Genomic DNA, 24,903 nt, shown 5'->3' on the forward strand with positions numbered 1-24,903 from the left:
TTTGTTTTCCAAGTGCTTGAGAAAGAGAAGAAAAGGAAGGAAAGTTCCTAGCAGTGTTCTTGGAAGACATAATGTCTGTGTTTCTAGGATACATCCCAAGTAGCCTTATTTAAATTGCTTCTCACCTCTAATTCTGCACCTTCGATTCAGGTTGCTTTCTTGGTGTCCTCAGATTACCTGATGATCAAGAACTGAAAAGCTAAGTTGGGGCAGATAATTGTGGCTTCCCTGTAGTAGAGGGAATGGTACCACTTACCACTTGGTTGCTTAATCAAGAAATCTGGGAGCTTCCCTGAATTTTTCTCTCTTCTTCACACTCTGCCTCCACCCCATCAGCATCCCCTGTCAGTTCACCTTCAAATGTATCTCAGATCTCTCTGCCTCTCTGTCCCTGCCATGGTCACTCCCTCTCCTCTGCTCTACCCAATTCTCCACCCTGAAGCCATAGTGGATTTTTCACGGTACAAACTGCTCCTGTCCCACACACTCACCCCCAGCTCCACCTCACCCCAAACCATTCAGTGCCTCACCTGCCATTGCATTACAGGCTGCAAGTCCCTTTATGACCTGGTGCCATCCTAGCTGTCCAACCCCATCTCATTCCTCCTGCTTCCTTGGCACAGTGGGTCCCTGTTCATTTCCTTGAGTACTTACCCCCTCATTGCACTTTATAATAATGTATCTGTTTATCTACTTGTTCGTTGTCTGTCTCCCCCATCTGTTTATTACATGACCCTTCTCCAACCTTCCTGCCACATATGAGACCAACGACCATGACTGTTTTACAAGTATCTTCAGCCCTGGAAGAGTACATAATATGTAATAGATGCTCAAGAAATGTTCATTGATTAAGAATTTTCACAGTAAGGAACTATATTATTTATTAAAATATATTTAAATGTTATACTCTTCTTTTCTTCCAAAAGGAATTTTTGACGGCTTACAGTTTTAAAAAAGGTAGAAAAATTTAAATAAAGACTAGAAGTGCTATAAATGGATTATAAACCAATTAGATATAGGATTTAGCATTTGAATACAAAGATTGGCTCTGAGTTTCCTGATTGCCAGCAAGAAATGAGAACAGTACATTGAAATGTTTTCTAAAGTCCAGAAAAAGGAAACATAGAAATTTATTTGCATTCCTATTAGTTTACATGTATCTTTTAGCAATCCTGTTATTTTTTTTCAGACTTTAAAAAGCTTCTAATTATTTCAGACAGTTGTACTTTACTTGTAATTGCCATTTTTTCCCATAAATGTTAAACCTTATCTCTGAGTCTAATTGAATCACTAGGAGCAAATTGGTTAAAAATAACTATTTTCATTTCCAAATTTCACTAAAAAAATTGGTAACTCTTATGAATCTGGGGTAATATTAGAGCTTTATAATGCATCTTAAAATGGTGCTTTTTCTGGCGAGGAGTATCAGCTTCCAAAGTTGCTTTAATTGCTTAAATTTTAATTTAATATTCAGTAGGTGGCTATTTATAATCATTAGTGAAATTCAGATAGTGGTGCTCAGTTTGAGCGTGCATGCCTAGTGATACAAAATTATTCAGATATGAGGAAGATGACTACGCTCTCATTATGTAATTTCTCATTCCAATATAAAAATAACATTTACAGCATCAGTGCTCTTTTCGAAATAGCTAACCCCCCCACCATGGTCTCTCTGACATGTTTTAAATTTCTGTATAAATATGCAATACAAACTACTTAATATCATAAACTAATTTTTCAACATTTTGCTTTGAACTTAATTGTCATCTTTTTAACAGCTTTGTATAATTGTAGAAGTGATAAAATGCGAAAGAATTAGTTTATAGTATACTTGTCTACTTAATTATACCAATTTTTTTCTCCCCTACAAAAGTTTTGGTTTTTATGTAGTTAAGTAGTATTCTCTTGGCAATTTCTTTGATTGCTTATAAGCTTAGGAAACCCTCACCCAATAATTAATTAAGTGAGGTTGATTAATTTTCAATTTCATAGTTAAAATATTTTATATTTAATTCTTTAATATGGAGTTAACTTTAGTATAGGCTATGAGATGAAGATCTAACTTGATTTAGTCCAAGGAAGGAAGTAGTTTGCCTCACCATTGACTGTGAGTGATCTTTCCTTTCTTTGCTGATTTATGACCTCTCTTTTCTCATATATGAAATTCCTGTGTCTGTGAATGGGAAATTGGATCTCTTTCTAGGCTAGTTCTTCTGTTCCATTGATCTAATTGCCTGATTCCACACACTTGTATTAAAACTCTTTACATTTATTGTCTATTAAATTAGACTTTTGTTACTTTTTGTTTTCAATTTTTTACTCTTACCTGACTATTTTTCCATGTGAACTTTAAAATAATTTTATTATATTATTAAAACAGCTCAGTATAAGATTTACTGTATTTTCTCATGCCTAATCTGGAAATGTTAGTTTTATAGAGCAAGATTTAAAGAAACAAAGAGCTTAATGCAACTTGATATTTTCTTCTTGGTGCTTGGTTTTATCCTCAGGGCTAAATAAGTTGATTTCTTTCAACTTATCTTGACTCTTACTACTAATGAACACACACATCTGCACACACGTGCACACAAACAGGCATACATGTGCATACACGTGCATCATGGCATCTTAGTGTCAGAGCCCTTGCTGTTGGTTTCCAAATTTACTTGTTCATTACCACCGTCCTCTGTTTGCTAATTATAGCGATGGCCTTATCTGACCTTTCTAGTACACCTAATGATGTAGAAAGACCATTACAGGTACCAATTTTTATTGCATTTCAGCCCATGGGCAAAAATGGAAAGATCCAAGGAGAACAGGCTGGGAGGCTCCTGCACTGCCCGCACATAGTTGCCACCATCTCCTGGATCTCCTTTTTAAAGTCATAATGGGAGAATTCCGCCAGCTCACAACTGTAGGCCTTTGCCCTCTGGCACTGAACTCACAATATATACGTGGCCCCAGAAGCTGTCACAGCCACAAGCGTAGTCCTAAATTTCTTTCTGGTATAGGCTACTACCTCGATTTATTCTTTGTTTGAATAAACTTCAGATTAAAAGTCCTGCTTATACCAGTTTAGTTTTTAAAATCACTTAAGCTGAACATAATACAGTGTTTAAACATAGATTCAAAATAGTGTCTTCACATCCTGCTGGAACTCAAATGTAGTTTCTTGATTGTTACAACATGGAAGTAAAACATTATTTTACCTCTGTCGGAAAGCAGATAGAAAGCCCGAGAATATTTGAAGCATAATCTGGTATTTTTCCTTTTTTGTGTCATAAAGCAGCTCAGTTTGAAGTGATGGTCCATCAAATAGAGAATTAGTCTACATGAGCCTATTTTCTTGGTAAGTCTAACATGTTTGTTTCTAGTTCTGCCTTGGCCTACATTGAGTTATTGGACAGGAATTCCATTAGTGTAGCCACAGGAATGACCTCACATTTGTGATCTGAACAGATACAGGTTTTTGGATTACTGTTTAACATTTATAAGATGCATCAGGAGAAAATTTTGCTAGAGATCTTTTCCTTCAGCTTTCCATCAAGTATTAAACATTTTTTGGTACGGAGAGGCCATGGTTTGGTCATGTCCTTAGGCAATGCCGTTCCACACAAAAGCTAATATGTGGCCTTCAGGGAAGATGTCAAATCCAGACTTTGTACCAAAGCTACTTCACAGTCCAGGGATTAGTCAGCACAGTGGGGCCTCGTTTGTCTACCGTCCTTGCGGAATGTACTCTTCCAAATGGTCAAGTCAGAGAAGCCTGCCCATTCGAAAAGCAAAAATATGGATTCTATTTAACTGTGTGATAAGATTTGATTTTTTTTCTTCTGTTCACTAAACATTTATCAAGCCTTACTCTATGCTTCAGCACATAGTTTTTGCCATACAAACTATAGTCAAACAAGAGACCTCACAGCAGTGTTTACAAATACATTGTACGATTCAAAAAGGGATGTACAGTTTCTGTGGGTGTATTCAGCAGGGGGAGTGGCATATTTCTGCTAGAGCCAGAGCACAGGGCAGGAGTTGGACAGGTAAGGTGCATGGCTGGGTGTGTTGGGGAAATCTGTAGAGCATGTATGTTGGGATGGGGGTGATTCTAGGCAGAGGAAAGAGCTTGTGCAGAGGCCAGTGGACCTGAGGAACTCCAAGGAAACTAGTTTGGAATTGCTTGTGTTTTCTTTTATTGTATTAGCTCATTAAGAATGCCTATCACCTAATACACATTCAACTAATCTGTTTTTAATGAAATGTTGGATGCTTTTTGTGGTTGTGTTTTTATCCTGCAACTTTACCAAACTTAATTTTTTTCTTAGCAATTCTCTTTGTTGATTATTTTCTAGGTGCACATCATCATGTTTTTAAAAAAGGTGGTACTTTTCCATTTCCTCTGTTTATTATGTCTCTTATTGTTTTTTCCTTTTGTGAAAACTATTGCAAGCATTCCTCCTGCTACATTAAATAGGAGTAGTGTCTAAGGTATCCTTCCTGTTGCTTTTTTAAAGAAACATAGATGTTGATTTTTGGTTTTCAGTGTAGTATATTATTTATTATATTTGGAAAGGCACTTTCATAGATGAAAGGTTTTTTTAAAAATCAGGAATAGCTGTGGGTTTTATTCAGTATAAATTTTCACAGCTTTCTATTTCTTCCCTCTCATTAGGTCTTTTTGCTAACATTTCTCAGTACTTCTCGTGCGTATGCCTAGGAGAAATCTCTTTGCTTCTAAGCTGCGTGAGTCCTCTATTCAGACAGCTTAGACCTGCTCTCAGCTAGGGCCTGAGCAGCTTCTTGATGGATAATGTGCTGCAGGCTTTGTACTTGGACTTGTCACATGCATTTTGGCTCTATGAGACTGCTTTTCATATTTCCTGGTTCTTGTTGAAATTGGAGATCGTTATAAATGACAGAGAGGTGATTCTCAGATAAGTGAGGTCCTATTGCATTAGTCAGAGTTCCTGACAGTGTTTGGTAAATGGATGAGAATGAATGATAGCCTTTCACTGCAGAGCCCCGAGGGAGCTATTACTTCTCCACATTTGTGGAGTAAATGACAATAAACACCTCATCCCATCACTAGTTGACCTTCCCCAGAAAGAACCATAGACTCCTAGAGGGGAAAAAACCATTTGCCACAGTCAAATAAAAAATAGTTTGTGACTCACTTTGTGGTTTTGAGAGATAGAAAATACAACTTTCAACTTGATTGATTTTACGTACATAGAGAATATACATGTTTTTAAAAGATTAATATAGAGAAACTCTTCACTATCTGGGATTTCATATTGGAATCCTCACAGTTACAAAGTTGAAAGGGAAGCAAATTCATCATAAAGCAAAAAAGGAAAAAAGAATCACCAAAGACACAGTAAAGTAGGCATCATCAGGCATCCAAACGGAACAACTCCTTTCTGTTCACGGTCCACGTTTTTCCTCTCTGTACCTCTGCTCATCAGTGCCTTCTGCCTGGAATGCCTGTCCATCAATTGATCTATTCATCCATCCACTCTCCCACCCACCCACCTATCCACTCAGCAGCAGCTGCTGTGCCAGGATCTGGGCTGTATATATACCTTCAACATCTTTCAAATGTCACCTCTTCCAGGTAGCAAATGCTTCCCTGATTCCTTGTCCCCTACCACACAAAGTCAAAACTGCTTTCCCCTCTCTTGAGTGCCCAGAGCAGTTCATGATGTCTCTTTTAGAGCATGGTGCTACTTGCTGTTTCATCTCCTGGTATTTGTGTCTTACCTCTGCCAAAGGAGGGTTATCTGCTCAGCTCCTCCAGGGTGCCTTGTGCTGACCTGGTTTGTAGCCACCACCTAGAATCCCCTGTCTCTTTTTACAACCTCTTTCTCTTCCAGGGCTAAAGTTGCTGCAGCTGATGGGCCTCCCGGGACCCCAACCCAGACCCTCACCCCTGTGAAACACACAGTGAAAATAGACAAAGATGCCCTCCTGCAGGACTATGGATTTCACATTTCCGAGAGCCTTCCCCTCACAGTGGTGGCCGTCACAGCAGGTAGGGGCTGCCTGGGAACTGGGAAAGGAGCTTGGCTTCCTGGGGGAAATAGCTCTGGTTCTCTTCCCATCTCTCTGTCCTGTAATGTAATGCAGAAAATGATGCCCCAGGAAGTTAGAAAGGGCATGCCTAATTTTGGCCTAATTCTGACCTAATTCTCCTTGGGTTTTGCACTTTCGTCCTCTGGTGCTGGGAGGGAGGGAGCCCAAGTGCACTTGCTGATCTGCACCACAAGCTCCCACTGGCCTCAGGCAGGGCTCTCCCCACTCTTGGCTCCCTGGCTGGTCTCTGGGTGGTGACAGCATTTGGATCAGCCAGCACTCCTCTTTGTACCCTGCATGCTCTAAGTTGGGAAGAGTTTCTGGTCGGACAGTAATAGAAATTATTTATTTGTTTTCACTTGAGTCTTTGTGAAATATAGACTGTATCAAGGTGAAGAGGAGCAGACTAGAAATGTCTAATATTTCGTGCTCTAGCTACGTATTGATGTTAGATCTGGAACTAGTTAAAATCCATTAGTTTCAGTGTACACACACAGTCCTTTAGAAACAAATGTAGTTGATTTACAGGCCAGCTCTGTTGACTCAGGGAGTTCTGCTAGTCATCTTTCCCAGGACAATTTCCTAACGTCCCTTTGAAGGTGACCGATGGTAGGTACATTATCCATGATTTGTAAACAGGAAATCTGAGATCCACGTGAGCTCAAGGCTGGGGGGGGTGGGAGTGTTGGGTTGGTTGGGGGTGGGGACTGAGCCAGTGCCCTGAGGACTGGATCAGGCTCCCTTTCAGGGGTACTGCTATGACACATGGGGTAGAGGCCCTCCTGGGGTGAGCACCGGTTACATCTTTTCTGTCCAACAGGAGGCTGTGCTCATGGCAAGCTTTTCCCTGGTGATCAGATCCTCCAAGTGAACAATGAGCCCGCTGAAGACCTCTCCTATGAACGAGTAGTGGATATTCTGAGGTATGAAATTGTCTTCCATTGTCCAGAGTCACACAGGTTAACACAGAGCAGAGATGGTGACAGGGATGATCTCCCCATGATTTTAGTAGGGTCCAGTATTCTTGAGAGCAGTAACCACAGCCTCATTTTTTAGAATTCCATCTTGGTTACTATCTGCTCTCTTGCACCTGCCGACAGAAGCGATTGGGAGGCACAGGATGCTCTATTTATCAAACCCCCACTATGTTCAAGACACTGTGCTGGGCACTGTGAGGAAAGTAATGATGAATAATACATAAGCTCTATCCTTTAAGTTGATTCTCTGTCTCTTTGTGCTTCTTTAACCCTTCTGATCCCTCTTCTTAAATGCTCTTACAGACACAGCCTGGTTGGTGTATATGTAGTTCCAATAACACGACACCTACCATCTTCTGCCTGGTGTCACCGTGGTTTGTGTAAATGCCTCACTTTCTGCCTCCACATGATCTCCTTGAGACCAGGCGCACAGCATGTGCTCAGTTGAACAAGTGTGTGTGGTTGGCACTGACCATTGGTGACCCTGGTTTTAAGACGGAGGAATGCCAGTGACAGGAGAAAAGAGGACAGCCAGTCATTTTATAGGGGCACACAGTCTTTGTCTTTTAAATGTTCCCATCAGCACTGTTTTGATGACTTTAATGTAAATAAAGAGAAAGGAGAAGTTGAGTTAGATGAAAGCTGACTTGAAGATACATCTTTTTTTTTTTTTTTTACTTTAGTTTGTGCCTTTTTGTGAGTGGCTCGTCTGATTTTGGGGTGGTTTTTGTTTCTGAGGGCCTATTGTGTCAGCACACACTGAACAATAGGTAACAAAAACAAAGTCAGCGAAAGAGAAAATGTAAATGCAGGAAGCAGCCTCCATGCCAGGAAAGGCAGTCTCGCTGCAGAGAGATGGGGAGTTGCACACACACAGCTTAAGGTTTATAGAGAATCCATCAAAGGGCAGAAAATAGAACCCTTCAGCCAAGCCCAGTATTGCTTCAGGATTGCCAGAGAACAAGTTGAGTGGGTGGGGCAGCCAAGAAAATACTGAGTGAGTTCATTTTTAAAAAATGAAGTATGGTTATGGAAATCATGAAGTTTGCTTTCCCAATTATTGGGCAGTTTTCTTAAAAATGATCAATTCTAGCAACTACATTTGAGATTTTTCAGTGCTACTAATATTTCTGCCAGGCTAGATCAAACTATAACTAATGAAGAAAAGTATTTACAGTTTAAAGCAGGACACTTGCTGAGATTGAGGGCTGACCTGCCTCAAGGGAAGCAGAGGAAGGGGCTGTAAATGCTGGAGATTCCTCCAACTTCTGGGCAAGTTGTGGTTTGACAAAACAGAGGAGAGTCCAGAAGTATTTCAGCTATACCTTTAATGCTGGGTAGGATTTGGCCCACAAAGATGGAGGTGAAGTGTGATCCAGACAAAGAGATAAATAAGCAGGAGGGACCGAGTGGAGAGCAGGCAGTGCTGAGCAGTTCAGTTTGCCTCAGGCATCGCACGCCTGGAGACTAGTTCTGGGAAGTGAGGCCTAGGCGATGGAGGGTCTTGAATGCTGACAGAGCAAGTTCAGGTGTTCTCCTCCAGGAAGGGTGAGCCATTGAAGATTTCCAAGCAGGGATGTGACTTGATGTGTTCTGTGCATCTGTGTGCTCTGCTATGCTGCGTGTGGGAATTCCAGGACTGCTGATTTTTTTAGCTCAGTGCTCAGGGTCATTGCCACTTATGGGGGGCGGGGGGGGGGGGGCTAAAACCGGCAAAACTTCTCTAATTCCTCCAGTTCTTGTGAGGCCAAAATGTCCTTCTGAGAGCTCTTGGATCTTGGTTTGTTGTGAATTATCTTGGAAAAGGCCTATTACTATATAAAACAGAGAAGGGGCAACCCCCAGGCACTTAGAAACCTTGGGCTGAGTTTATACATTTGAGGAAGTAACACACTAGCAGTGACTGGCCTCAATGTTCATATTGCAAGAAGTCAAATGAAATTATTTTGCCAACTGCTTCTCTCTGTAGCGATAGCAAAGAAAAAGGAAAATAAGAACTGATTTTTTTAGTTCTGTTTTCTCATTCAAAGTGGAAATCTGGCAGTTATCTAGTTGATTTGATCACTTCAGGAATCTAAGAGATAACAAGACAAAAATGTCTGGTATCTTGATTATGTGATTGGGCTGATTACACTGACTTTGTGTACCCAACAATAAACTGGTTGGCTTTTATTGGATAAATTTTATTCACATTCATTTGTTCTATTTAGTGAAATGTTTAGCCGAAGTTTTCCGACATAGCAACCTAAAATATCTGTTATTGCTATGTTTTCTCTTCAAAAAAGTTTAAAAAAAAATTTGTTTTTTTGGACATAAACCTATCTAGTGGTCATAGCAACTGGATGAACCTCCATCGTATAGGCTAAATTAAGCCTGTGTGACTTAATTTAGTGGCTGTGGGCTTAGGCTAGATGGTAGAGGCAGGAATCTGAAGATTCCCTCAAGTTACAAGGGGCACTCTAGGACAGCATAAGTTTCTTTGCACGTCCCTGCTTTCCTCAACATCCTCAGTTTTCCTGAGCCAAAGAGGCAAAGGAGAGAGAAGCTGCTTTATAATTCTGTCATTCTTTTTGACCCTAACATATACACACACGCACACACATCAACATCACCCAGAATGACAAAATGTTTCTTTGTTTTTCAGGGAAGCCGAAGATTCTCTCTCAATAACAGTTGTTCGCTGCATGTCGGTAAATCTCTTTCTATGTCCTGTGTGTTAGTTTCACTGTTCTCAACCCCGACCCCATCCCCCTTGTGGGATGTCCCTCAGAGAAGAAACAGGGAAGGCAAAGGGCGGAGGGGACAGCTGCCAGGCAGCAGGCGTTGCCTGAAGCCCGCCCATGTGCCGGTGTTGTGAAGGAAGCAGATGTGGTCCAGCTAAGGAGACAGACCTGTGATTATGCAGAGTGGGATGATGAAAAGGGCACCAAACTGGGGGTCTCAAGACAGATTTGAGTGGTGTGAGTTTGGACAAGTCATTTCATTTCAGTTTTCACTTTTGTGAAATGGCAGTGATGACAATAACTGCCTTGTCTCTAATGGGTTGTTACGAGGGCCAGATGAAGTGTTGGATGTGGAAGCATTTTATCAGCCCTGAGGTTCATCATGAGGCAAGCTGTGTCACAGGTGATGCACAGAGAGGACATGGCAACCCTACACCACCAGAGGCCAAGGGGCCCTTTATATACGACACAGGGGAGAGTATATAACAAATTATAAGAGAAAACCATCAAGGGAAAAAAGTTGAAATAAAATTCACATCCTGAGAAACTTGAATACATACCTCTTTGGCCACATAAGGACAAAAAGTAAATAAGACATAGAGAATTTTAATAATGCATTTAAACAATTTAATCTAGTTGACCACATACATACCAGGCTACCAAAAAAAACTCAACAAATTCCCCAAATAAGAAACTATATAGTTCTCTTTTTCCCAGATAAAGTAACTATCAAAACCTAATTAAAACCCATTTGGAAATGAAAATGCTATTTCCTAAGTAAAGATGGAGTCAAATAAAAAAAGCAAAACTACTATTATAGACTAGTTAGAAAATAATTTAAAATCAGATCTCTACTTCTTAAATTTTATGTGCAGCTGAAACTATACCCAGAGTAAAATTAGTAACCTTAAGTAATTTAATTTAATAAGGAAATAGGTAAAGTAAATACTCAGTGAAAGAAGTTGAACAAAAAGACCAATAAAACAAACAGAAAGCAGAATAAAGACAATAATAAAAATTAAAATCTAAATGGTGCTTTGGTAAACAGAAAAATGGTAAAGTTGATAAATAAATCCAAGGGCTATTTCTTTAAGGGAAAATATAGGAAAACTTAAGGGAAAAGAAAAAGGTGGGTCCTATGTGAAGGAAACTAGAATATTACTGAAAGATGTTAAGAGAATATTTTCCTATAAGCAGAGATACATAGCATCTTCCTTGATGGGAAGACTATTATTAATACACTGGCCTTTCTCATAGTAATGTACTGTATACTGAAAGCTAATGACTATTAATGACTGTGCGGGTGTTAAGAAATTCTTTTTGTTTAGCTGATTATTACCTCAATGGAGAACGTCTTAGTCTTAATCAGGTGGTTATTTTCCTTCTCTATTTCCAAAAAATTAAAACAAAGAATAACCCTTGTTAAGTAAGGAGAGAGGGAAACAGCATATAGCTGCATCCTTCAAAAAATGAAAAGTACAGGGGGAGCAAAACATGTTCCTGTACCACTCCTGAGATTCCTACGAGGTTTCCAAGGAAAGGGGAGTGAGTGCTGTGCTCTGGTGGTCCATCAGGGAACCTGAAATCAGCCTCGCTGATGGCCCTCGGTGCCTCCCAGAAATGCCCTGAACATTGTCTAGCCCACTCCTCTCACCAGAAGTTATATGACCATAAGACATATGATCATGTGTCTTGCTTCAGCAAGGAACACTCATCTTTGCCATATTAAATTTGTAGAGTTTTCATATGGCTTGAAATTGATTAGTAATTATAAGATCCAAAGTTGATATGCCAAGTCCTGCTTCTCTAAGGCATAGAATTTTATGGAAAAAAATGTTTTGGTGCAATTGTATAGATCTGCATTATATATATATATATATATATATATATATATATATATATATATATATATATTAATTACTTATATATTGTTCTAATATTAATCTAATATTTAATGTCTGGTTTAATTTTTACCAAAAGAAAATCCTACAAGGCAGAAATATTACAGGTGAGGACACTGTGACCTCATATAACCATGAAGAAATGGGAGCTGGGTTAGTCCCCAAGTAGACTCCAGAACCCACACTCATCAGCATTATGCTATTCTACCTCCTAATACCCTGCTGTCTTCATAAAATGACACTGGCCGATCCAACGTAGCGTGGTGGGAGGAACTGCAAAGATATAAAAAAAATTTTCTAACCTGTCCCTTTCAGATTCCCTTAAACATTAACTCTTAGTTCAGCAAAAATATGCAGAGAGATGTGTTTGTTTGTTTGTTTGTTTGTTTTAATCAGCTGAAGTCTGCTGCTCTTTGATGAATTAATTTAGAACCCAGGGAGAACTTAGATGTCCTAAAATAATGGGTAATTCTAACCTTTAAATTGTCTCTTTTTAATATCAGATGTTTCAGATGGGTGGTTTATAATATGCTTTAGATGTCAAGGTACGCAGATAGCAGAGCTGACACTGAGGTAGGGCCTTTGAGTGGGGCACTTCCATGATAGCTAGTTTCAGGGTTGGATGGTTCCACCTGCAAGAGAGGCCCTTCTTCTCTGTGTCTCCCACCAACTAGTCCTAGTTCAGAACAAATCAACCTTATATGAAATAGCTCTTCAAAGATTTGCAAGTGTGGTCCTCTCTTCTCCGTTAATCCTTCATTATATGGTATGTTTCTCTGAATTCTCACTTCTCTGATAACTTTCCAGATTCCAATTTTGTTGTGACCCTCTCAAATGGTGGCATCCAGAAAGGAATATAATTCCACTTCTGGTCAACCAGTACAAGTACCACAGGGAAGAGAGGGTGAAGTACCAACATGTACCAAGAGCACTAGTGAAGCCCAAGATTGGGTTAACATTTAGCAGGCCCAGTCATGCTTTTGGCTTGAGTGAAACTTGTGGCTGACCAAAAACCGAACTGCTTTTCAAATGAATAGCTTCCCATCCAGCCTCCCCCTGCCCCCATCCCATGCTGTGCAATTGATTTTTTTTGATCCTCAGTGCCATGCTTCAATTAATCGCATTGCTTTGGCCCACGTTCTGGCATGCTGAGATTTTAGTCAGGGAGCTGTGGCTTATTTGTACAGTCATCAACTATAGTCATTCTCCCTTCCTGTCAAGGAACCACCTCTTCCCAAGTCTCCTCCCCTTCTTCCATTATCCAGCCTTTGGGTTTTCTTGAGGCTGATCCAGCTCTGGGTCTCACTTGCAGAACTGCTTTCCCTAGGGTGAGAAATAATAGTGGTTGCCTCCACAGATTCCTTTTCTCTCTGCATCTCCACTTGCTGTCCCTGATTTCTCATTCCTCTGGGTCTTTAGGGTGGTGGTGGTTGTATCTATTGCTTTGACCCTTCACTTACTCTGTTTCCTTCAGCTCTCGACAGCCCTGCCCCCCTACACCCTCTTATGTTTGTTCTTGGTTATTGCCTGGCCTCTGACCCATAGCTGCCCCTGGTCCTCAAGTTTCCCTTATCCCTTTTAAAGATTCCCAGCTCCTTTACCTTTCCTCTCAATGTTTGGCTGCCTGAGATCTGATGACACCTTGTAGCTCCATATCATTCACAAGTTTGGTAGGTCCGATTTCTCTGACTTCATCCAAGGCATTGCTGAACATCACTGATGAAGACTGAGCCAATGGAAGCCGGCATTGCTTAGTCAGAAATCAGGACAATTTTGAGTATAAGTCAACTAGTTTTGAATCCACCTAGTGGCTCTGCATCTGGCCTTCTCCACAGGGGGATTATAGGAGACCTTATCAAATATTTTGCAAGAATGAAGGAATACTACTATATCCGCAGGACCCTGACCTACCAATCTGGAATGCTATCTTCAAAAGAAAAATGAACTTGTTTCGCTCTGACTTGTTTTTGGTAACTCCGTATTGCTTATTAGCAATCAGTGTCTGAAAGCTCTCTGACCATCTCTTGTCTTGGGTTTTGCCAAGAATTAATGACAAGCTTACTAATATGTGTTTTCTTGAATCTTCTGTATTCATTTTCTGGGAAACGTGGTACTTAACCATTTTTAGTCTCTTAATATTTCTTCCAATCTCTGTTTTGTGGGTGATGCCAACTGATGCATATAAACCCCATATATTCACTGCTATAGGATTCTTGAATACATTCAAACCAGTCTGGTAGTCTCATCACTAATTTCAGGTTGTAACTTCATCTTTCCTTTATTCATTCTATCTCTTCTGGTTGGAAAACCATTCTGTTTGGACGAGAAAGCAAATTGAGGTTAAGTGATTTCTCCAGTTAAGGGTGTACCTCTTCTCTGGAAACATTGCCATTCCCTCCTCTCCTTCTACTAAACTTAAAAAAAAAAAAAAATCAAACTATATATTTGCCATACCAACTCATAGTCATGAACCCTGTCACACCAAGGTTCTAGTTACCATAAGATTGTATTTATCTTCTTGTATTAAAATTTCAGGGCCATGCATTCACTTCATGTGCTCCATGCCATTGGTCTCTTGATATCTGAGTCTATGAGCATTGTTTCCAGCCGTTTTCCTGACTGCTGTTCTGTATCTCCTCCCTCAGCTACACAGAATGTGGCCCAGAGCTCTGTCTCGGGACTCTTATACACGTAAACATTCTAGAAGCTGTCCTAAAGGACTTTCCAGATTAGGAAATAGCATATCAGGATGCTGTCCAAGAAGATCACATTGTATTGGTTTAGATCGGAGTTGCTGTTCATTAAGTGTTACAACTGAGCCTGATACAGTCTAGACCAGGGGCTTCACCACATACTCACATCAACCTGTGATGACTCTTTATCTCTGCTGAGAAAAGGTACTTCCCAAAAGATGAGAAGAGCAAAGAGGGGCCAAGGATAAATCACAGGGGTGAGAGCTTCAGGGAACCCTGCAGGTGGTCTGGTCCAGCTCCCCGCATTGTACTGGTGGAAAGACTGAAGACCAAAGAGAGTCAATGACTCGGCCAAAGTCACACAGAGTTATTTTGTTTTGTTTCACACACACATGAGTCACACTCACACCTAAGTGGTTTACTTGAATGCAAATTTGTGTTTGAAGGAGTTCTCACAACTGGTGAGTAGCAGAACTTGGGTTGGAGTTGAGGTCTCCTTATTCACAGGCTCGTTCTCTTTGTCTTCATCAGACCACAGTCATCTTGACACAATATTGAATCTTCTCAGACACATAAGAACATTATGTGTGTTGATCTCTAGATTTATAAAAAGAGATCATTAATGGGATGTCACCCTTCTCTGTGGTGTTAATTGAATCCTTAACAGTTGTCAGAGACTTTGCTTTGGGAAGACATTTGTGGCTTTTATTAAAGTCCTGTTCTAAAATGTGTCATGTTAATGTTTTGCAGGGCATCCCCAAGTCATCCTTCCTGACTGAGGAGAAGAGAGCCAGGCTGAAGACCAACCCTGTGAAGGTGCACTTTGCTGAAGAAGTGCTTGTCAGTGCACACAGCCAGGTGCGTCACTAGCCAGGGGACTGAAATGACTCTGCGTGAGGCTGGTGAGCTGCCTCCTGGTAGCTCCGGAGACTCTGGAATCCTATCACCTGGAGAAGCTGCAGAGGAAGTACAGTGGGTTTGCTAGATGCTCTGTGCACCCCCTGTAAGCCATGGGCAGTGAGAGAAGCGGGGGCTCTGGGTGGGGGCCAGGGAGAGAAGTACTGGCTCTCTGTTATTCTGTGACTCCATTCTGCTGCCCATGAAATTTCAACAAATTCCAACTTTTAAGTTCTCATTGAACCTTTCAACTCAGTATTCCCTCTGAAAGTGATATACTTAACGGTAGTGATGGTGGTGGGAGGGATGGCTTTTTTATAAGAGCCCATCTATTGAACCGCTATCGTGGGAACCTAAACTATTTGTGTACATAATCCTTAGTCACCACAGTACCCTGTAAGGGAGGTATTTTAACAAAAGAGAAAGCAGAGGCTTAAAGAGGTTAAGAGAATCAACCTCTGAGATCACAGACCAAGCCTCTGCCTACTTCCCAAAAAGTCCTCCAAGAGTGGCAGAGCCCCTTAGGAGGTCCCACGAGGATGGAGTGATGGTTGGGATGAGCAGAGGTGAAGAGCAGCCTCAGAGGCGGATTAAGGTCGGTTGAGGCCCTGGGTACAGAAGAAAATATTGGGCCCCTGAAAAAAGAGACAGGGGAAATAAAACTACACGTTAACCATATTTTATGCAGCATAGTAATGAAACCAAAGTTGGTGTCATTAAAAAAAGTGTAAAGTTAGGGTTTTTGCGGGGCCCTTCAGAAGTCAGGGCCCAAGGCGCGTGCCCGGTGCGCCTCCCGTTAAATCTGCCTCTGAGCAGCCCTCTGTTCTTTGGTGATGCTTCCCTACAGGGAATGCAGCAGTAAAATGCAGAGGGGCGGGGGCCGCAGGCTTTCACTCCAACCTCACAAGCACGGTCTGGGACAGTGGGCATGCTTGTCCTCTGACTTGCTTAGCTGCATCCAGCAGTGAAGTGTCAGCTGGTGATTCTGGGAGGTCACGTAGGCTGGCGCAGGGCTCCCAGGCTGCTTGTTGCAGGGCTCCCTCTCCTCCACCATCTCTCATTAGTGGCTATTCCTTGAACAAAGTCCACCTGTCTCTGGGCATAGGCCTCATCCACTGGAGAAATCTCCTGATGCCAAGAATCAATCTGCAGCCTGACCAGGAGATTAAGGGGAGAATCCTGGTCCCCGCACCGGGCAGGGCCAGGAGGCTGAGGGTTTGTCACACCCAGGGGCAGGACAGGCTAGTTGCAAGGCTACCCTTATGTTTTCCAGGGAAACTCTCTGCTGTGTATGCCCAACGTACTCAAGCTGTACTTGGAGAATGGACAGACCAAAGCATTCAAGTTTGAGGCAGACACGACTGTGAAGGTATCAAGAGTAAACGTGAACCTCTTCCTCAGTGAGAATTTCCTGGCTCCTAGGACCCCCAGCACCTTGCCCTGGTGGTCTCACAACCACCACAGTCTGAGCACATCCAGTAAGCCGGGCACTGTGTTATCTTATTCAGTTGCACAACCGCCCAGCAAGATTTTGTCACCATCTTGCATGGGAGGAAATGAAGGCTCAGGGAGGTGAAGTGATTTGCCCAAGATCATATTATAACTCATAAACTTTCGCCCTTCACTTACCTCTTTTCTGTGACCCATGCACCTGCTACCCAAAAGGCTAAAGCAGCTAAACACCCAGGTGAGGTGTCAGAGCAGGCCAGGCCTCTGCATATTCTGTTCTGAGCTGAAATCAGTTTCACTGCAGTCCTCTCATGCAGGATGCTCTGGGCAGAGATTGGGGTAGAAAGCTAGGTCAGAGGTGGCCACTGTCTTCCAGGAGCTTACAGCCTAGTTGAGAGAAGATGAACATTCGAGGAGCTCCCGACAGTTCAGGGCAGAATGAAATAAGGGCTGTGAAGAGAGGGACAAGGACATGCTCAGTGTGCAAGGGTGACAGGACCATCTCTTCCTTCCCGTCAGGATGTCAGAGGCGGCTTCAGAAAGAAGCTGAGCCTGAGCTGAGCTTTGAAGGGCAACTAAGAATTCAACAAGAGCCGGTGGGAACAGGGCTGTTGGGGGGTTGGAGGGTGCACATCCATCTCAAGGAGTCACGTCAACTGATGCAGGGATCCAGTAAGACGGGCACTGCCCAGGAAGCAGTAAGCCATCAGCAGGGCCAGAGCACAGGCTGTTTCCTGGTGGGGGGAGCAGGAGAGGCCTCGAATGACAGGCCACAGAGCTTGGATTTTATCCATAGCCAATGAGGGATGGCACTCTAGTTTCTGAAGAAGGAAGTAAATAATATTGGAGTGAAACTTCAGGGAAGAAGCCAAAAAAGGAGTTGCTCAAACATTGAAAACAGTGTCAGAGTAAACACTGAGCCCAGCTCTTCTGATACTGGGGAAAGAGCAGGGTCAGGGGGGCCAGTGTGGCTATAGGTCATGGACAGTAGCTAAGACACACGCACACACATGCAGACACACATAAATGTGCTGTGTGCACATGTGCACACAGATATGCACACACACACAGTGCATGCACCAATACATGCACACAGCCAGTATTCCTCTCTGGCACCTTCCTTTGGCCTTTTCTAGAGCTGCTTCAGATGCCCTATCACATTGCAACCTTAGCATGACTTAGGAGAAGCTGGAGGAAGCCTCTCAGGGAATCTGGGAAGCCTAAGCCCAGAGGAGGAAAGGGAAGGAGAGACAGATCTGTTAAGTGCTGACCACCAGTCTCCCCGGCACTTCCTTGTGTAACTGTCTCATTTAATGCCCCGGTCACCCTATGAAGTGATGAGTGTTATCCTCATGTTGCAGATAAAACATAGGCCCAGAGATCCAAAAGTTGTCAAGGTCAGGTAGCTCACAGCTGGCTTCAGATCTGGTCTGTTTCTGAACCCTATGCCGGAGCTTGCCACACTGTCATTCTGCGTAAAAGGGAAGTTTTGTAAAAGAATCAGACAAGGTTTCTGCCTCTGTTATCCTTAACCAAAGTTCATTGGAATGGAAGGGATGGTTTATTTACAATGGGTTTCCCCTTTGGTGGCCAAAAAACTTTGATTTATAAAAGTACACACCATAGGGGAATTAAACCTGAGATGATAGAGCTAGGAAAATGAGCTGGGAATGAGTTGGTATAATACTGCTTAATCGTACTTAACTGCAGCAGTGAAAAATTTTAAAACAAATCTGTTAGCTCTTTATGGCAGTGGGAGGGGGGATAGAAGCCAACCCTATGGGTTAAAAAAAAAAAAATCAGTCTGTTCATCAGTGACTTTTCCTCATTCCCTTACCAAGGGAAGGAAAATTCTTATGTTGGAAAGCCTCCTACTCTAGAAACTAATACAAAATAATATTGAATGTGAACTTTAATTGAGAAAAAGAATAAAAAAAGAAACCAGACAAAGTTTAAAGTAGATAAAGAAAAAAAAAAAAAAGGAAAAGAATACCCTCTTTCTCTAAGTCCTGGAAAATAACATGTCATCTTACCCAGCAAACATTTGCTGACACTGTGTGTGTCAGTGAAGTATTGGTGAGACAGAAATAAATTACCCAGGGTCACATCCAGAGGGAGCCAGAGTCTTGGGGCAAGGCTCAGATGAAGAGATGAGACTTGGGGCTACCTCACTATGAAACTGAAAGGTACAGCATGCTCAGGACCATGGAAAGGGGACACGAAAATGGTGTGGTTCTGGGGAGAGAGCTCTTCCAGCTGGTGGCAAGGACAGGCCCCTGGGGAGTGGTGGCCTATGAGGCTGACTTGGAAAGATGGATGGGCTTTTGCCAGAAATAGACCAGGAGAGAGCTGTGAAGACAGCATCCCAGGCATGGGCGATGCCACGAGCAAAGACCCCAATATTGGAAAGTTTGGCAAGTATATGGGGCTTGTGAGCAGAGTTCATTGGAAGCAGCAGCAGGAGATAAAGTGGGAGAAATGGATTGGCACCTGATACTTGAGAGCCTTGAATACGAAGCTGAGGAGTTTGGAGGGGGAGCCACTCAGCATTCCTGGGCAAGGAGAGCGTGACCAGTCCAAGGCTTAGACAAGTTCCTTTATATCAGGGATCAGCAAACTTTTTCTGTAAAGTGCCCGGTAGTAACTATTGTGGGTTTTGCAGGCCGTGGGGTCTCTCTCATGCTTCCTCAGCTCTGCATTGTAACAAATGGGCATGGCTGTGTTCCCACAGAACTTTAATTACAGAAACAAGCAGCAGTCTGGATTTGACCTGCTGGCTATGGTTTGTCCACCCCTGCTATAGACGCAGGGTAGAGGTCAGGTGGGTGCAGGGCGGTCCTTAGGACACCACTGGACAAAGCCAGGAGAAGTGTGTGAGCTCCAGCCAAGATGAATGCAGGAGAACGGAGAGAGGGGCCAGGGGCCAGAGACAGGTTCTCCATCACGGCCGGCTCACAGTAGGCATTGAATTACCATTGCTGAGTTACAGAAACAGAGAGACTCTTTCAAGATGGAGTCACTGAAGGGATGGAACAAGTGGAAAGGCTATTCGGAACTGGGAGTCATGAGCAGCAGGTAGCGGTGAACAGTTTGACACTTCCTAAATCTGAGATTCTGGCAGGGCATCTATGAGGAGTCTGTGAGGATGGTTACTCATCAAGTGAAAGTTTATTGAGCATCACTGAGTGCCAGGCTTTGGGAATGTAATAGAACATAAGACAGGCTAGGTTCGTATTCTTGCTGAGTTTACCATCTCATGGGGTGAGAGGCAATAAGCAAGAAAACAAATCTTAGCAGTTAACGTGTATTGGACACTTGCCATCTGCCAGGGACTGTTCTAAGTGCTCATATGGGAAAGAAATGCACACAACCACCCTAGGAGATAGGTGTTAATAATAGTATCACTTTACCGATGAAAGCACTGAGGCATAAAGAAGGTAAGCAATTTATCCCGGGACACACAGCTAGTGAGCAGTAGTCTAGTTGTAAAACCCATTCACTTAACTTGACTGTACTGTCTCTCACTAAAGAACATAGCTTGTGTTGAAGAAAATAATATTAAATAATGATGAGGGAGGCAAACGGGACCCTGGGCCGGGATGACAGGGGTCCATCACATTTAGATCCAGTGACCAGAGAAGGCCTCTCTGAAGAGAAAGAAACCACCTTATGAAGAGTGATGGGAAGAGTGTGCCAGGCACAGGGAACAAATACTGTGAACGCCTTGAGGCAGCAAAGACCTTGTGATGACCAAGGCCGCTGTAGTGAACCAGGGGTGCATGGCATAGCAACTCTAGTGGCACGGTATCGATTATTCCATCCTACCAGCAACTCTAAATAGGCATCATTATCCTCCATTTCTCAGGAAGAAACTGAGGTTCAGAAACATCTGGTTAATTTCTCACAGTTGCATAGCAAGTGGGTGGTGGGAATCTATCTGGTGATCAGTTGAAGATGGGGACTGCAGAGAGAGGATGAATCCGGACACCTTAAAGAGAGGCATAAGCCCATAGTGGGCAGCTGCAGTCTTCCAAGTAAAGGAGGAGAGGAGAGCCGTATGGGTGGCACTGGAGCCCTGAGGAGTGGGCGCAGGGCCATGAGGGGACATGAGAAGTCCCATGGGTGGCCTGTCAACATTCAGCTGCCTGCATTGGCAGTTGACCCAGTGAGCACAGGCTTCTCTCTTCCCAGCTGCACTGAGGAGCAGAGAGAAGGTCAGGGAACTCCTCTCCACTCTGTGCCTCAGCATGAGGGTCAGCCTGCTCCTGAGGTGACCCGCATGCCTCTCTGTGCCTGGCAGGACATCATCCTCACAGTGAAGGAGAAGCTGTCGATCCGAAGTACGGAGTACTTTGCGCTGGTCCTGGAAGAGCAGTACAGCGTCTCCCGGCTGCACTTGCTGCATGAGGAGGAACTCATCCAGCAGGTACGGCTCCTGCTGCTGGTGAGATCTTGCCGGGGGCAAGCTGCAAGCCTCAGCCAGGACCTTGGGGCTGCAGGTTTCATGCACTTTCATGTGCTAAGAGGGCACAGAGCTCACTCTGTCTGGGGATAACAGGACTAGAATCAGGCCTGATTTCCCTAGGCACTAGGCAGGGCCCCATTTTGCAGATGTGAAGACAGAGGCTCAGAGATGTAAGGTGACTTACTCAGGGTAACACAGCCAATAGAGCCCCATCCTTTGCTTCCAGCTCTGATGATCCTCCCCCGAACCTGTTGCCTTTAAGATGTCAGGGAAGCATTTGTCACTGTGTCTAAGCCCTTTTTGTGGGTCTTGCCCCCTGAGCCAGTCCCAGGAGGCAGAACAGAACAAACACAGGCAGTCCCTCTGCACCTCTCAACCTTTTGGCCATTCAGTGATTCATTATACCTACTTTTTAAAGCCAAGCACAGGTCAGTTCAAAAATTCTCGTTGAGTGTGTACTGATACAGAGATGAGTGGGATTTCCAGACCTGGAAAAGGAGAAGGGGCTTTTTAAGCCGGGCAACAGCATGAGCAAGGCATGACCTCATGAAAGCCCCGCGGAGCAGGGGATTCTTACCCCAGTCACCACCTTCTAATACTGCTGCTGGCAAACTTGAAAAAAAAAATCATTTCTATTCTATTGGCATTGAAAAAGAAAATTGAATCAAATCTCTAAGATAGCTGAAGTGAGAAAAGATAAGGTACAGAATATATATAATGTATACTATACTATCATTTGAGGGAAAGAAAGGAAGATTCATGTATAGAAGCATGTATAACATATATATGTAGACTGTTTCTGGGAGGGCATATGAGACACTGGAGATTTCTTTCCATAAATTTCTTCTGGAAGGGGAAACAGGTTGATGGAGTCGGTGGGAAACTTTGCTCTTTTGAGCTTTCTACACTTTATACCCACGGGAAAGTCAAATTAGGAGCAAAGGTCTGTGCTGACTTGGGAAGCACTTCAGCTGAAATCTCTGGGGACTACCTTTTATTCTCTTTTTGTTTCGTTTGGTGGAATAGCTGGGAGAACAAAGACAGTTAAGATTAATGGTATCTCTCCTACCCATCGCAGGTGGTAGAAAGGGAGGAGTCACATGACTGCCGCTGCCTCTTCAGAGTGTGTTTTGTTCCCAAGGACCCTCTGGACCTCCTGAAAGAAGACCCCGTGGCCTTTGAATACCTCTATCTGCAGGTGACCGGTTCTGCGCTTCCTAAAATAACACTGGTTGTTCTCAAAGGTGACACATTGGTTTATTTTGAACATGAGCTCAAGGCAATTAAGCAGCTCCCTGGTAGGGATTATCGTTATCTGAAGGAGAACGGGCCTGAATATCCCCTCAGAATTCCTTTTCCACCCCTGAGTTGCTATGTTAGGAGATTAGTGATATACTAATAAAATTTAGGCATAATCCTCAATATAGATGATATTATATATTTCCTAATACCATTTAAGATCTTTAGAGTTGCAGTTTTTATCGGTAAAAGGGGCTTTAGTGCTTCAAAGCATTATTTTAGAAATGATGAAACAGAGTCTTGGAAAGGCCACATGATTGGCCTAGGTCACCGATTTAGTGACAGAGCCAAAAATGGCTTTCTCAATCCCTGAAGCCTGTTGCTCTCCCGACTCTACCTCCTTAGATGAGATTTCTTATATCATCTTTATTCTGATGAAAATGAATTATTGGGAGGCCTCAACATTTTACAGATGAGATAACTCAAACTAGGTGGATTGATTTGCCCAGGGTCTTAACAAATAACAACACGACTTAATATTTGTGTAATACTGTCCCTCCTGCCTGCTTTCATATGTGTTATCTAATTTCAACCTCACAGAAACCATGTAAGGTAGACTTGACTCTCCTCATTTAGCAATAGGAAGAAGAGCAATGTTCAGAGAGTCTTAGTAATTTAACCCAGCTCACACAGCCACGAATCAGCAGAGGCAGGTCTCAAAGCTGAGCTCCGGGTGCTGCTGACTTTCCCTGGAGAGAAGGAGGAGTGCAATCCACCTGTTCTGGTTTCCCAATTCCTCTGATCTGGTCTCTCGTAGAGCTGCAGCGATGTGCTCCAGGAGCGCTTTGCGGTGGAAATGAAATGTAGCGCGGCACTCCGACTTGCGGCCCTGCACATCCAGGAGCGGATCTACGCATGTGCCCAGCCACAGAAGATCTCTTTGAAGTACATAGAGTGAGTGGCAGGGCACTTCTGTGACTGATCAACAGCATTTGTGCTGCATTGATAATTTGGCTGGCCCCTGGCCAGAACGGCCAAATTCCATAGAAAACTGGTACTCACCTACCTAGGTGTCTCTCCATTGTCTTTCTATCCATGTTCCTCTCTACCCTCTCCAACCCAGCCAGGCTTCCCCAGATGTCAGAATCTGGCTGCTCCCACTGGAGCAGAAGCCAAGCCCAGATGGCATGACACAAGATGCCTTTGTAAGTTCCCATTTCCTGGGAGAATATCTTGGGAAATCATATGATAACTTCAGTGAAAAGTTCTGATAAGGGCAGGAATGCCTTGGAAATTAATGTTGTGTGAACTGGTCATGTTGCATTATATTCCTAGTAAGGCAGTTTCAAGTCTTGAAATTCCAGTACCACCTGATTCTTAGCTTAAAATTTCACTTTGTTCTTGGTAGCATCACCCATGTTGGCTAACCCCCCACCAAATCTCAGCTCTGTGCCCTCTCTGGGGATCAAAATAAAAACTACAATTAAAAAAAGATAACAAGCTCTGGCTGCTGTGACTCAGTGGATTAAGCGCTGGCTTGTGAACAAAGGATCGCCAGTTCGATTCCCAGTCTGGGCACAAGCCTAGGTTGCAGGCCAAGTCCCCATTTGGGGGCGCCTGAGAAGCAGTATTCTGGGAACACTAAGTACTGAATCAAATGTAATTATGCTCTTCATTAGAGCCACTAAGTACACTGTAAAATGGGCCTCCTTGTCTCCAATGTCTCATGGCAGGAAAGACTGGGGAATAGAGAACTTTATATCTCCCACTTTACTCCGAAACATGAAAGGCAAAGACATCAAGAAAGCCATAAGCTTCCACATGAAGCGGAACCAAAACTTGCTGGAACCCCGACAGAAGGTAATGTAGCCATGGTCACTGCCAGCCCACCCAGCTGGCTGTCGCTGTGAAACCTCAGGGACTGCATCTTCACCATTGCCTTGATTTTAGGCAAGTGAACAACCCTGACTTAATAGTCTTTTTTTTTTTCTTTTTTCCCTATTTAAGCAACTTATTTCTGCTGCCCAGCTACGTTTAAATTATCTACAGATCCTTGGGGAACTCAAGATGTATGGTGGGAAAATCTTCAATGCTACTTTAATGGTACGTATTAGGGAACTGTGGAATCCCATTCTTATAAGGGACCTTAAGAGTCTTCTGAAGATCAATGAATCTTCCACCTAAAATTCTTAAGAACACTGTCATGTACTAGAATTTGTTTGGGAAACTAAATATGCCATCGGGGAGTGTTTATGATGCCCTTGCTTTGTGCTAGCCCTCTGGTAGGTGCTGGGGGAGGCAGAGCTGACTAAGACTTGATTTCTACCCTCAAATAAAGGAACAAAGTAGCCAGCCAGACAAAGCAGAGCCGTGAGAGGTGCACAGAGCTATTGCTGGGGAATTTGGAGACAGAGGGTACCACTGCCAGCTCAGGTCAAGAATGGAAGGGCAGGGAGATTGATTTGGCCAGATTTCTGTATAGAGGAAAGG

The 24,903-nt window shown here is 43.1% G+C and overlaps 1 protein-coding gene across 3 annotated transcripts in view; it reads left to right on the plus strand.

Moving 5' to 3' along the window:
- The window catches only part of FRMPD1 (FERM and PDZ domain containing 1), a 126,040-nt gene that overhangs the window by 90,058 nt on the left and 11,079 nt on the right, over positions 1-24,903 (plus strand). For all 3 annotated transcript variants that reach the window (XM_090274435.1, XM_090274436.1, XM_090274437.1), the window contains exons 3-12: positions 5,871-6,028; positions 6,890-6,992; positions 9,691-9,736; positions 15,114-15,221; positions 16,534-16,629; positions 21,010-21,135; positions 22,253-22,372; positions 23,231-23,367; positions 24,147-24,273; positions 24,421-24,516. In XM_090274435.1, the coding sequence (XP_090130561.1) occupies positions 5,871-6,028; positions 6,890-6,992; positions 9,691-9,736; positions 15,114-15,221; positions 16,534-16,629; positions 21,010-21,135; positions 22,253-22,372; positions 23,231-23,367; positions 24,147-24,273; positions 24,421-24,516 (1,117 nt within the window). The remainder of the gene's footprint in view (positions 1-5,870; positions 6,029-6,889; positions 6,993-9,690; positions 9,737-15,113; positions 15,222-16,533; positions 16,630-21,009; positions 21,136-22,252; positions 22,373-23,230; positions 23,368-24,146; positions 24,274-24,420; positions 24,517-24,903) is intronic.

This window comes from Furipterus horrens, unplaced genomic scaffold (assembly GCF_987537825.1).
Source record: "Furipterus horrens unplaced genomic scaffold, mFurHor1.1.pri manual_scaffold_4, whole genome shotgun sequence".
NCBI classification, from domain to species: domain Eukaryota; kingdom Metazoa; phylum Chordata; class Mammalia; order Chiroptera; family Furipteridae; genus Furipterus; species Furipterus horrens.